Source organism: Lygodium microphyllum, chromosome 9 (assembly GCF_053477565.2).
Source record: "Lygodium microphyllum isolate KBCC chromosome 9, Lygodium_microphyllum_v1.1.10, whole genome shotgun sequence".
In the NCBI taxonomy this organism is placed as follows: Eukaryota; Viridiplantae; Streptophyta; class Polypodiopsida; order Schizaeales; family Lygodiaceae; genus Lygodium; species Lygodium microphyllum.
Genome location: NC_141143.1, coordinates 16,183,028 through 16,197,171, shown reverse-complemented (window position 1 = coordinate 16,197,171; position 14,144 = coordinate 16,183,028). Strand labels below are relative to the sequence as shown.

The following is a 14,144-nucleotide window of genomic DNA, read 5'->3' as shown; positions in this document are numbered from 1 at the left end:
TGCTCAAGGAAGCCCATAGAAGTGGTAGACCAAGCCTATTCAAGGCTAGTGCAAGCGGAGAAGCAATGGAAGCATCTTGGGTAAGTTACTCATGAATATATGTGTGCATCACGTGGGGTCAAAATAAGATATTTTTAAAATATAATTTTTATATATTTTTTACATACTGAAGGGTGTAATATAACGAGGTTATTTAGAGATTGAATAGAAAAGGGTCATGTTTTATTCATGAAAAATTTATAGATAAGGATATTTATAAATATGCCTTGAACGCACGTGATGTAGAGGATATACATATAGTAACTTACCTGAGGGAAGCATACAAACATACCTAGGTGCAAGAAGCCATGGCTGCCGGGAAGAAGACCCATTGAATGTAGGGATTCAATAGGAAGCTGAAGACTCCATGAACCAAGCTCGAGTAGTCAGGAATCCATGCTCTGATACTAGTTAAAAGGAGAGAAGGATCGAAGCTTGCTTGAAAGAGCTATGGCGGGAGAGTAAGAGCAAGAAAGAGAGAGAGACCAAATGGGAACTCCAACAGCCACAATGTGTGATTGGGCCTTCCTTTATTGAAACTGCCACTGAAAGAATAAATAATAAAGTGACGGTGACGGGCGCCCACCACCTGTAGTGTGCAATGGCGGGTACTATCAGTGTAGTAATACACAGGGAGCTAGGCAGAGGCGCCTTTACCCCCAACAAAAAATATGTGATATTGATTCCACATTTGTATTACATCTTGGGTCGAGTCCATTTCCAATTCCTGCCTTTAAAGTCCTTTCGTTAGTCCTCCAGAGACCTTTAAGGATTATGAGCCACATTAAACATGACATCTTAGGCTGAAGAACTTTCATCCAAATATTAGTAAATCGGTAATTCCATTGTTTATTACTTCAGTTAATGTGCCACCTTTCATTGAGCTTAGCACATAAATCTTTATTTCATACCTGAAGATCTGGAAGGGGCAGAAGAGGCTTGTCTCCGATTAGACGTGAGTTCCTCTAGGGTTGAAGGGCTGTTTTAGATCGATGGATTGCTTAGAGGTGTGGATCCCATAGTTGCATTTTGTGGGTTACCATGTTGACTTCATCTAGAAGTGGGCCAAATTTAGTTGTGAGTTGTACATTGCTTAGCCAATTTTTTGTGTTAGGATCCTATACATTACCCCAAGTTCTAATCCCCTTCCGGTATATTTTGTAATCTTTTTCCAAATCACTCTTTGAAATAGATTAGTGAAAAAAGCTAAACCATACAGACTCAACTACAACCTAAGGTAAGGTTAAGTTGGAATGTGAAGATGGGACTATTAGTTTTTTCACACAAGGTTGAGTTTTCATGTCCAACGTTGATCCTATGATTAATCATGTTGTGTATATGAACCAATAATATGAAATCTAAGGTTTAAAATCGAATGTGTTTACTTTGACTAAGCTTGGGGGTTATGTCTCAATTTTAAGGCCTCTTTTCAACATCTAGGGTTTTTTGTCCTAGCAAACAACTCTAAGCTTTCGAATTGAATAAAATATGCAGAAGATTGTGTAAATGCATCCCCTATGTATTTGTAAGTGAAATAAAATTAAATTATATTCGTTATATGATAGGGCACATTTGCAAGAAGTGCTCTAGGTCTATAACATAAATAGGGTAAAAAGTTAGCATTGACCCATGTAGTCATGCTTGAATACCCACCAAGAGATCCATCCTAAAACCAAATAGGCTATGTGTTGCAAGGAAAAGGTTCATGTGATTGGGTTCATGTGATTGAAACCATTGCATCTAGATTTGAACTTAGGCATTTCATGTCGATTCAAGCTATTCAAAACTCCGTTTGAGTTTTGCTGAACAAGAGGAACTAGATCTACTATCCTTCTAGTGTTGATTCAGAGACTTTGATACCAAAACCTATTCATGGAAGTTGGCTTTAAGGAAGAGAGACTACTAAGACCATGCTTTCGTGAGGGCATGCTCGAAGAAGATGAATTATCCCTGATAACTATGCACGCTAATCTTAGAAGGTGAATTATCCCCAATAACTATGCATGCCAATCTTAGGTTGCATTTGTAGTATTGGGAGGGGAGCTAGGATTAGGTACCACTCATCCAACTTGTGGTTGTAGGTTGACTAGTGCTAAGAAGCGAATTAGGATCATGGACTATTCATTTGAAATCCTACATGCATCTTTGCTAGTTCTAGGAGGAGAAGTAGGAGCAAGTATGATTGCTGCATGACTTCTCTTCAACTAGTGTTCATGAAAAACCAAGGTTCTAGATCAAGTGAATTATGAATGTGGAAGAAAATCGTGCTATTTTTGTAGAGAATGTTTTTTTAATGGTAAAATATGGGGTCATTTTGGCAATAGTAGGATCAAAACACTTACAAAATCTAAGGAAAAATGTGCAAATTGTCAAGATTGAAGTTTTTTGTTTCAGGTTTGAGAAATATGTTTTAATTCGCTATGCATGCCAAACTTGGGGTGCATATGTACTAGTACTAAGAGGGGAGCTAGGTCATTTTAGCTATAATATGATCAAAACACCCGCAAAATCAATGAAAAACTTGCGAAGGGCCTGAGGAGGTGGAGGGACCTTTGGAACCACTCCTAGCTGAGGTTGTTTACCCTTGAAGAATGTCAACATAAATTCCACTTGAATGAGGAGGCGAAGAATTGGTTCATTGTGGTATTGTCATGAAAGGAGGAGGATTGGCCCATGTCTTTCAAAGAATTCATTTTCCCCCTCTTGGGGTGTTTAACTACGAAGAGAGGAAGGTTCGTGATGGAATGCAATAAACAGAGAGACCTAAGCCAATTCAATGGTAGATTTATTATGCAGGCTCAGGAATACTAGAAGAAAGCTTACCCACAAACCAAACTCAGAACCTGGAAGAGGAGGATTAGGTCTATTTGGGCTGCCACTTTAGCTAGAAGGCTCAATCTAATCTTGTGAAGACTACCATGAACAAATGACTGGCTAGGGAAAGGTTAGTCAAGTTTTCAAATGTTTCTCCACTTTGTGGGCTTCTGTGGGAAGTGTGTGGAAGCACAAAACACCTATTCTAGGAGTGTATTGAGGTGAAGAGCATATGGAGAGCCTTGAATAAATGGGTGGAAGGAGTTGGATTACATGCAGCAAGGGTGAATGCTAAGGCTGCCCTTTTTGGTGACTATAGTCAACTACTACAAGAAGCCAAGGCAGCACTCTGGAATGTAAACAAGGTAGTGGCAAATTCTGCACATTTTGAAAGCCCGAGGTAGGAAAGCCTCCAAGTTTAGAGAGTTCCACAAAGCACTGAAGCAATTTAATTGAGGTCTCTCATATTGGCCCGTCTCCTTTTCTTGGATAATGTAAATACTCCTTTACAACACGTACTTGGCATTACAAAAGAAGTTTGTGCCTTGTTTCCACCTTTAGCCTTAATCAATTGGCAATTCTTGTTTTCGTCTTTAGCCTTGTGATTGACTGCCAAATCTCGTTTCCACTGGGAGGATGCGGGTTATCTTCAGGGATCGCCCAACAAAAGTACTACAAGAGGAGGCAGAGTCCAGACCAGTTTCCACAGTTATTAACTTACAGACACTTTACCGTCTTGCATTACTAGGTGCGTGCATATCATGGATCGTCCTGTTATGACCTGTATGTAAAAAACGAATGTAACTGAGGGAGAAGGTTATATTATGTTATTATTGGTGTTCTAGGCAGCCTAGTGTTTCGATTGGTGCCGTAAGTTTCGTGAGGTGCGGGGCCCGCGGGGGGCGGTTGAACACGTGGTGGAAGCACAAGGCTCGAGAGCAGAAGGGCGGACGGAAGGGAGAGAGGCAGGCAGGCAGGCGATGCCCCACCCAGTGGGAAGGGGCGTCACCGTCGCGGGTCCCGCGGCAGTGCGGGGGGGCGGGGTAGGGAGGTTGTGTGTGTGGCGGGCCCAGGCGAGGCGGCAGCGCATGCGCCGCACCGGCAGGGTCACTGTCCGGCCTGTCCAAGCGTACGTGCCCCACCAGCTCAGCATGTTCTGGAGCCCTGCCCAGGGGCGTGCTCCCGCGTGGCAGCCCACGTCGGCATTGCGACCCCGTGACAGCGGGCATTCACGAGCGCGTTCGGTCACCCCACAGTCACTCGAGAGTAGTTCCCCTCCCCCCCTTTCGTGAAGGTTGAACTCCTCTTTTTATTTTTATTTTTTAATGGCCCCTTTTCAACCCCCCCTCGATATGTGTTCAATATATATATATATTTGTCGATCTTAATTTTTTTAGAATTAAAAAAGCATGAGCCGAGGAGAATTGTGACATATGGGTCAATCAATCAATTCAATCAATTTGTGTTGTTGTTGGTGGTTTTGGACTCTCATCACAAGAGAGAGAGAGGGAGAGAGAGAGAGAGAGAGAGAGACTACACACACACTGCAGTAAGTGAGTGTGTGTGTGTGTGTGTGTCTCTCTCTCTCTCTCTCTCTCTCTTTTCTCGTCTTGTGTGCCTCACACATCTAGCTCGCCATTATTCACTCTCGACCCACCCGCAATACAATACAATCCAACCTCTTCTGTCCTCACCTTTTGTTTTTGTGTTGCAGCAGCAACAGCAGCCCAATTCTTGTCTGGCACTTGCAAGAAGCTTATCAGAAGAGCTGACTGCAGCTGCACCGCCCCTCCATCATCATCATCATCTCTGCCACGGACGCTTCCCCCCTCTCTCCTCTCTCTCTCTCTCTCTCTCTCTCATGCTCATGCCCTCCTATAAGCTCCTCATTGAATATCCCTCTAGAAATCTCTTCTATCAGAAGCAACGCATCTTCTTCTTCCTCTCCTCCTCATCCTCCTCCTTCAGTAGCTCTAATTGCTTCTCTCACAGGATATCTGCAGCTCGTCCCCCACTTACCTTGCATCCCACCCTATCTTGCTTTTCCAGGATCTCATACTTGCTTTCACCTCTCGCTCGCTCTCATATTCATTCATAGCCTAGTCCCTCTCTCCCTCAGTAGCCATCTAGCCCCACTCGTCAGGCCCTCTCCCCCTTTTGGACCACTGCCATCGACCCTTTGATCGAGACCAGGTGCCCTCCATATCTCCTACAGCGGATTCTCTTCCCAACCTCGACCTTGCTTCCACATTGAACTGATTCATACGGCAAATCAACAGTGTGTCTCTTCTCCGCTCTCTCACTTGTGTTGCATGAACAAAGACTCCAATTTGATCTGATTGTGTCTTTGATTGTTGTTTATGGTCAGTTAATAAAGCATTTGCAGCTGCAGTTCATAGAAATGTTAGATCAACGGTAGCTGCAGTGTTTGATCAGATCAGTTCCACACAGACAGTTCCAACTGATGTTGTTAGTAGCTGTAGTTAGTTTGCTTGTTACGACACCACCCTCTGGCAAAACAAGTTTTGATCACTTGGAACTTGTACTTTGAAGAGTCCTCAACAGCTCTCTCTGCTTACTTCTTGCAGGTCAGACTTGTGTGTGCGATCCATTCAATCACACTTGGCCATGATGATATTGCAGCAGCATGAAGCAGGCGTGAAGCCACCGCCAGACGAGGCATCTGCCCCAATGCTTTCTTCGACGAAGCTTGCAGATCGACGGCACAAAGGCAGCAGCGGAAGCTCAAATGCAGATCAGGCACAGAAATGCCCGCGCTGTGACTCCCTCAACACCAAGTTCTGCTATTACAATAATTACAGTCTCTCCCAGCCCAGACATTTCTGCAAGAATTGCCGCAGGTATTGGACCAAAGGGGGGGCACTGCGCAATGTGCCGGTGGGCGGCGGATGCAGGAAGAACAAGAGGGTAAAGCAAAGGAGCATGGATCCAACATCTCTAGCCTCCCTGGATGATTCTGCATCCAATATATTGGCAAACATTAGCGGCAGTGGTGGCCCAGGTGCCAATGGTGCAACCTCTCTGCTGCCTAACTTCTCAGGAGGGCCTTCATCATCTGCATTTAGTGAATTGTCCAATGAGAACCATCCCTCGTTTGGCCTCACATTCTCGCACCTCCAGGAGTCAATGAGGATAGGGGAGCATTCGGGGGCGGTGCCGAGCTCTCAATCCAACATGTTTAGTTTAGGCCCTGCCACCTCTTCACTCTCAGCCTCACTCCTGAGTGGCCAGCCTCCTCCAATCCTCAGTACCATGCCCCCCTTCCACCCCCCAACTTTCCCTGGCCTCAATTTTGACCCCAGCTCCCAAGTAAAGACTGAACCTGGAGCACTTCTATTCCCTGGATCTGACCTTAACCCCTATCTAATGGATAGCTCCCAAGCTCCCCATCCTGTCTCCCTTGCTACATCTGCCCCAATTGTACCCAAGCTTGAAGACCATCTATCCGCATTCAGCAGCTCGACTGCAGAGAGCAGCAGTCTTGAGAGGTTCCACCACAACACATTAGCCCTTCATGTGGGTCATGAACTTGCACAGGCACCCAATGTTGCAGAAGATGCTGCTTCCCATGGTTGCAATGGCAATGTTCCTGGATTTGCAGACGTGGAGACATCAGATGGTCTAATCAATCAAAGGGGCTTAAAAGGGAAGCCTGTCGGGTCGTCCACGATTGATTGGCTACAAGGTGCATCCGAGAACATGTTTGGATCCGCAAGCGAGGCAAGTCTGTGGACTGCGAGCTGGCCGGAAATGCATGCCGCCTTGGCTGGGTCTACAATGGCTGGAGCCTTGCTACATTAGTGACCTGATGTTCCCCATTTCAAAAATTCACGACGTTTACTGTAAGAATCGAGAGTTAGCATGTTGATACTATTATTATGTATGGATCCCCAGGCATTAATGTCTATACTCAGCTGAGGCAGGGCGCGTTTTTTTGACAGCAGCCTGTTATCAGCTTTCCTCCTTCCCGAAAGAGAGAATTTACCCAACTGCATACATCATCCTTAGTTTTATCCTTTTTCCTCTGCTTTTTCATCTTCTCTGAAAGATGTGGTGGAGATTTGATGCACCACAGCTATGGAATAAAAAGAAAGGGGTTGGTGAAAGAAAGCTTCCCTTTGATAAGACCAATCAAATTGTAGAAGTGGCGTACAAAGCACAGCTACTTATGGAGGAACTGAGAGTAAAACTTGGGTACTGCTACTGCAACCTCTATCAGTAAGTGCTACTACCGTATTCTGACTACTGCTGCAGGATACCATGAGGCTTACTAGCAAGAGTTCAGGTGATCGAACTCTGTTATGACCAAACACCAAACACATCTTAATTATTTATCTAATATTTTATTATTTTTGTGGGAACTTTTCCTTAGGGAATCATGTAAGTAGTCCTGTTTACTCACTCATGGGAAGGAAATGTAATTGCAATGCATGGATGGTCTGCCATGCCGTTGAGAACTGGTACCATGTAGCTGAAGCATGTTTGCTTTGATTATCTGCCTGCAAGGCCAAAATCATATCTGTCTGTGTTGGAGCTTGACAAGCCCATGTGCAGCACTGCAGGTCAGAACAGAGAAAGGGGGGGGGGGGGGGGGGTGTGCAGGACACAGGCTGGTGAAAAGAAAACTCCACCCCCCCCTTGTTTGTTTATTACCAAGTGGGAAAGCCTACTGTCCCAAGCAGAGTGAGCACAGTGATCTGAGCTCAGGACAGATTCTTACTTGGACATGTGTTTAGGACCCGTTTTTTAATTCTAAATTTTGTATGTTAGTACATCTGTTAAACATTTATAGTGAGATATCGTATTACGTGTCGGCAACTCGGAAGTACCGTCCGGTGTGTTTTAAAATAAGGTCTATGGAGAATAATTCCCGAGGCCGAGGGGTGATAAATCGATAATAAGCAATTTGGAGTAGTTCCTTCCTACTAATGTATAGGATTTTGACTAGACTGCAAATCCAGGATACGTAGCTGTCAAATGAACCCAGGAAGAGTTTTGTGGAGGGTCGTCATCGTTCCGCTTCCCGCCCCATTCATTCCAAAGGAGAGCGTGCTCAACACGCATCCGAAAAAGATCGTCAATGTCCCAAGCTGCTGAAAGAAACGTTTAATTTTCCATTAAAGACAAACCGACGACGAGAACAAAATACAGTGATTGCTAGTACGAGTTTTTTTCTTCTTTTTTGGAGAAAGGTCGAAATTATTATTGTATTAAAGTATGCAAAATTGTATTAAAAGTTGACAAAGTAACCGCAATCTGCCTTCGAAGACGAGCCAGTCTAGCAAAAGGGTCGAGTTCTCGAAGCCCTGATGGAGGAGGATGTGCGACCTTTGACCACAAGGAGCTTTATAGTCCATATAGATGTAGATATAGATATAGATATAGATATAGACGAGGGATGTAATCAATGATATCATTTTTACCAAAAAGAAATATCCCAACCTCTTGAGAATAAAGTGATGTAATAAATAGCAATGGGTAGCTTCTTTCATGGTGCTAAAAATGCTATGTAGTCCTTGTTCTTCTTCATGGGAGGCATCCCTTTTCTCTTGCAATTGCTACTTGGCATTCGACTTTTTGGGGATTGACCTTTGAACCAAGGCTAGATAGAAGTCTCTAACGCAATGCTAGAATGTCTTTGATGAGGACTGCTCATTTCTAACAATACTATTTGTATCATCACCAAATTGGTTTAATATCATTTGTTTGTTGCAATTGGGTAAGGATATTTCCTTGAAAGGCACTTGTCCCATCTTAGCCTAGACTAGCCAACTGAGGGCATCTAGTGCTATGGCAAAAAGGTGGGGAGCCAAAAGAGTATCCTTGCTTAATAGACTTACTGAGTGGGAAGGGGTTCTTTTTTTAAGGGGAGGGGGGGTTTGAGGGTTCCATTTACAAGAACTTTTGCAAACCTAAACTTTTTGGGGTTGACCATTGAACCAGAGGCCAAGTAGAAGTCTTTAATGCATTGCTAGAATGTCTTTGATGATGATTCTTATAGAGGCATTACAAACTCTACAAGGTATAGGCCTTATACCGATGTTTAAAACGACGAAAATGTAAACAACAAAATTTGTCCCCGTCATTGCAAAAAGCATCGTTATTAGCGATGCCATAGAACAGTCGGTATTGGCGTTGCTATCAGCGTCACTATTAGCGTCGTTATGCACGTCGCAAACCGTCGTTATCACTGTCGGTATTGGCGCGTGCAAGCAGCAAAATTTGCGACGCTAATGATGGTAACAGGGATTTTTTTTTGTGGCAGGGTAGCTTGCTGCCCTGCCACATATAGCAATGTGTGCTTTATGAGAGCCATACAAAATGGTTTTTGCACTACTGTGTACAATGCGCTTGAAAACAAAAACAATGTATACTGAAATCATAAAATTGATACATGAAATAAATACATGATCGCATAAAAAGTGATTTGTACAATCATGAAAGGATATCACTAATACATAGAAAATGTCTACATAGATCATGCGACTAAAAAATAAAGGGGTGTGAGCTCTAGGGATCCAAGGGCGAGCTACATATCCTCGTTCCCTAAAAACTCGTTCCGCCGCAAAGGAGCATCGAACGGACTTTGTCGAAAAAGAAACAACAGATTAGTCCACCATACAATAATGCATTCAAATATCTCATGGTAACTACGGACAAGAAAGATGAGTGACTTACAGGGCCGTTGCATCTATACAATCGGTCGATCAATGCAGTGAGACTGTGCCTCTCTGCATATCGAGTCTCAAGGCCAGTCGGATCGCGATTTGTAATGGAGTGCTGCAAAGAAATCAAAATGCTAACTGTTAGAAACATGATTGTCAGTATAAAGAATATTTCAAAAAAATAAACAAACAAAACAAAAGAAAAACTTATAAAGTCCTTCAAATATGTCCTATGGCCGCCACTCCCAAGATGATGGACTACTCCGGTCTCGAGTCGTGCCCTCGTCGCCTCGCGTTGCTGACTCCAACGTCCTGGAGAATCTGTAGTCTCCTCTCTGTAGGTGCCAGTCGTCTGCATCTAACCACTCGGGCTTTGTAGCCGCACTCTTGATTACCTTGCGTGCGTTGGATCGCCTATGTGACATGTATGCACGCATGCAATCTATCATCTAGCCCGTAGAGAATTTATCTACTGCGGCTGGTACCAGAAACTTCTCATGCAAGGATGCTACTATGTAGTCCTTGCTCTCCTCCGGTATATTCTTCCAATGATCCAAGACGACGTGTCGAAAAACTTGTTGGCACAACTCTCTCATGCGAGCCATTATCCTCTTCCCCTCATCATTCATGATGATGGCTCTTGACCTACTATCGACCTGATATTCATAACTCGCAGGAGTCTGCTTAAGATGGGTCCTCTTCCATCTGCGTCCACGCTCCTGGGCATATCCAAGAGACCCCTATGCATCCGGTGTACCGACGGGGATAATATCGACCGGAGTGGCACCCACAGGGGTGCCACCTGCTGACGGCTGCGCAAAAGCCGGAGTAACTGGAGTAGACGTCTCCACAGGTGTGACAAATCCTGGAGGTGACGCAGCTCCAATTGAACGATAAGACAGAGACACCACGTCTGTGTCTCCACAGCATCCACCTGAGCCATGAGAGCGAGAAGTCGCACTTGTATCCCATGTCGACCGCGAGCTCACCGCCTCTGTATCTCTGTAGCATCCCCCTGATTTCGATGCACTCCCTTCCTCTGGCCCAAGTCGTAAGCGTCGAGATCGTCTGCTCGAAGCCGAAGCATTCGATTGCTTGGTCTGGAGACATGCATGCGAAGATATCCTGTAACTCATCGCTCATTCCTTGGCTCATCTTGAAAATGTCACCTATACAGATAAAAAAATGATGTTAGAATAATCAATTTAAATCATACAAAGCACAGTAATATAAATAATCTAAAAAAAATCTCACTTAAAATGCATATCTTATGTACCCTTATAAGCGATTGGTCAACGAATTGAGTAAGTGGATGCTCCAAGTATGAAGTATCCTATGGTCCCATATTAATCTCCTGATACAACTCCACATACACTGGAAGGTCGATAGACATGTCACCACAAAAGAATGAGTCCTCGTTCTCAAAGAAACATTCGACTCTTGTATTTTGATCATTGTTAGCCGATACTGGCTCCAAGCTTTCGATGGCCTCCACTCCTTGTAATATCGACCATTCTATTTGCATATTATCTTCATCTATGCTCAGAACATCGCTTTGATCATATATTCTCGCACTTCGGAGAGTTGAAGGTATAACATACCACCATCGAGGTTGTCAGGGGTTTGGATAGAAGATTACCTGTTCACAAATACGTACAAGAGAGTTCAAACCATTATGACATAAACTATGTCGTAATACAATTAGCAATCAAATGAGTCTATGCACCTGTTCACAATGGGTCGGCAACACAAAGGTGTTGCACAAATCCGTCCATTTTTTTTTGGAATCTATTTCGAAAAATCCAGATGGACCTCGTCGAACTGTTGCTTTAGCTCCTCCAAGTACTGCTTTGAACCGCTACACATCGAATAGTATCATGGACAAGCTACGGTAATCCACCGTAACAATACTTTGCAAGTTTCCAAAATACTCCATCTCATCCACAATCGTGTTTGGATCTGTTGCTCGTCGTCGACTCTCTTGCTCGAACCTTGCCATGATACCACATTCATTGTGGAGCGCATTTTGTCAATACGCTCCACGCAAAAATGTCGTCCGTGCGATCACGCTGCACTATATATTTTGTATTGTACATTGAAACACTCAAATTAGATGTCGCATATAAAATTTAGATACGACAGATTCTAAATCTCTCATCACCTTTGGACTATATCCCCTCCAGAATTTTCACTCCTCCATTGAGATCTCTGTCCCTTCGCGAGACACTGCGGTCAAAGCTCCATGCAACCATCGCGTTGACATAAACCGCAGCATCTCTTCCATGCCTTTGGGATATCCAATCAGTCGATGACACGTACTACGTCAGAATTCAGCTCGCGCTCTCTCTCGATCTTGCATAGCGATCTGGTACTTGGCGAGCCACGTCTCCATAGAGGCATGGTGCAACATACAAAAGCGATTCATATTCTCTTCCATTGAGGCATCAATTTTTTTTTTCTATCCCATTTCCAACTACCACATCTCCAGTCAGTCTATCATCGTCCTTTCGCGACCATATCATTTCATTGTCTAGTTCCACTGTTGTTAGCAATTGTGAAATATGCACTAGCACCTCAGACACCAATCAACCTTCGGCAATGCTTCCTTCTAGCCGAGCTCGTTGTCGCACAAAGCCTTTCAGGGTTTTCATGAAGCGCTCCAAGAAGAACATCCATCATATATGGACAGGTCCAACAATCTTCACTTCATCCATAAGATGCACAAGAAGGTGGATTTGTATCGTGAGCATACTGGTGGGCAGGTATTTCTCAAAGAGACAGATCGTCTCCACTGCTCCCCGCCTTGTGGATTTAATAGAGGATGTCTTAATCTCCTTCTGTGAGATCCATTACACCAAAGTCGACAACTTGTAAATGGCCCCGCGTATTTCTGGAGTAAGACATCCTGAGATCGTAATCGGTAGTACAAACTGCCACAAATGAGAAAGCATTATGAATAATGGCTACATTTCAAATAGCAAAATGCCCACGCTAATTACAATCCATTCGTAGTATAAACCTGACATATCTTATGCCAGTCATGGGATTTTAGCCTTGATAATTGGTTGTCTTTAGAAAATGCAGACATGAGAGAATGCATCATACCCGTCGGAGTGCGGATAGACTTGATTACTTGCTTCACAATGCGCTCTTTTTTAGTGGACAAAACCCAAGGAGCGCGGAAAAGATGCACGCGACCATCAGCACTCCACTGTGACCAAAGCACCTCCATCTTATCTACCTCCTTCAAATCCATTCGTACCCCTATAATGTCTCTCTTTCCTGTGATGTGGTCTCATAATAAGCTGCCCATATTCTTAAAAATATGCATGGGATCCAACAAGTGGTTGACCTGTGTCCAATATGGCAACTTGTAGAAAATTGAGAACCGTCGCATTCCATTTGGATGTGATTCCGTGTGGACCATTTTCAGCTCGTACAAGCTTGCGGCGTTCATACGTATTGGAGGTCGTCCAAGGAAACCTTCCTTGAGTTCATGATCCTCCGGTAAGAAAGCAGCGTGTCCTTGATATACCATCTTCTTCATGGTTCGTGACCTTCGGGAGTCTAACTGTGGCCCGCACAATGGACATGCATGATAACCTAAGGTAACCAGACCTGTTTCAACACCATGACCTAGTAAATACTTGATTGAACGAGATAAAATATAGATATTACCAGCGAGAATGGAGGCCTGCTCACCTGAGCACTCTCCCAATCCCGGAAAGTCATGCATCGTCCACATGAGAATGACTCGAATATTGGCTAATCGCCAACCATCGCGCCTGCTCATATCTTGCACAGTGATCCCCTCCTCCCACAAAATCTTAAGCTCATCGACTAATGGACGAAGATACACGTTAATATTTTTTACTTTGTAGCGGTCTGGGATGAGCAAGCTAAGGATGAGATGTCCTTTCTTCGTAGAAAGCCATGGAGGGATATTGTAGTTGATAAGGACTATAGGCCACACACTGTAAGAAGTTGAGCATAGACCGAATGGGTTCACGCCATTCATTGCGAGATCGAGCCGAAGATTCCTTGGCTCTCGGACAAAGCCTGGGAAGGTAGAGTCGATATGGCTCCATGTGCGCGAATCCGCTGATATTCATTGAACTCCATCCGTGGACCTATTCTGCGCATTCCACGTTGTCAAGCTCGCCATGCCGGACGTACGAAACATGTGGTTTATGCGGGGGATAAGCGGAAAGTGTCTGAGAACTTTTTGAGGAATGGTTTGCCCTTGCAAGTCCTGTCGATACTTGTGAGCACCACACTTTGGACATATCTCCATAGTCTCGTATTCTCCTCGAAACAGACAGCAATCGTTGATATATGCATGGATGTTATTGTAGTCCATGCCAAGCTTCCATAAAACGTGTCGTGCATCATCACGAGACTCAGGCATGGTATTTACAGGTGGTAATATATGATATTTCAATAACTTGAAAAAAATCATAAAACACCTTGAAAAAGCACAAATGTTTGTAATAATAGTGTCGAAAAAAAAAAATCAAGGAAGCGTATGTACAAGGTACCTAAACAACTCAGTCACACTCGTATCGCTCCACCTGTATTTTACTTGCACACTTAAGAGTACAAGCA

At 44.0% G+C, this 14,144-nt stretch overlaps 1 protein-coding gene across 1 annotated transcript; it reads left to right on the top strand.

Moving 5' to 3' along the window:
- Window positions 1-4,467: 4,467 nt before the first annotated feature.
- Window positions 4,468-7,223, top strand: LOC148030816 (uncharacterized). The gene is made up of 2 exons (XM_087684350.1): window positions 4,468-5,131; window positions 5,442-7,223. The coding sequence occupies exon 2, from the start codon at window positions 5,482-5,484 to the stop codon at window positions 6,673-6,675; it is 1,194 nt and encodes a 397-aa protein (XP_087540476.1). The 5' UTR covers window positions 4,468-5,131; window positions 5,442-5,481; the 3' UTR covers window positions 6,676-7,223.
- The last annotated feature ends 6,921 nt before the right edge of the window (window positions 7,224-14,144 follow it).

What these genes read in the sequence shown, in the direction of transcription:
- LOC148030816 (XM_087684350.1), top strand. Translation starts at nt 5,482, where the DNA reads ATGATGATATTGCAGCAGCATGAAGCAGGCGTGAAGCCACCGCCAGAC.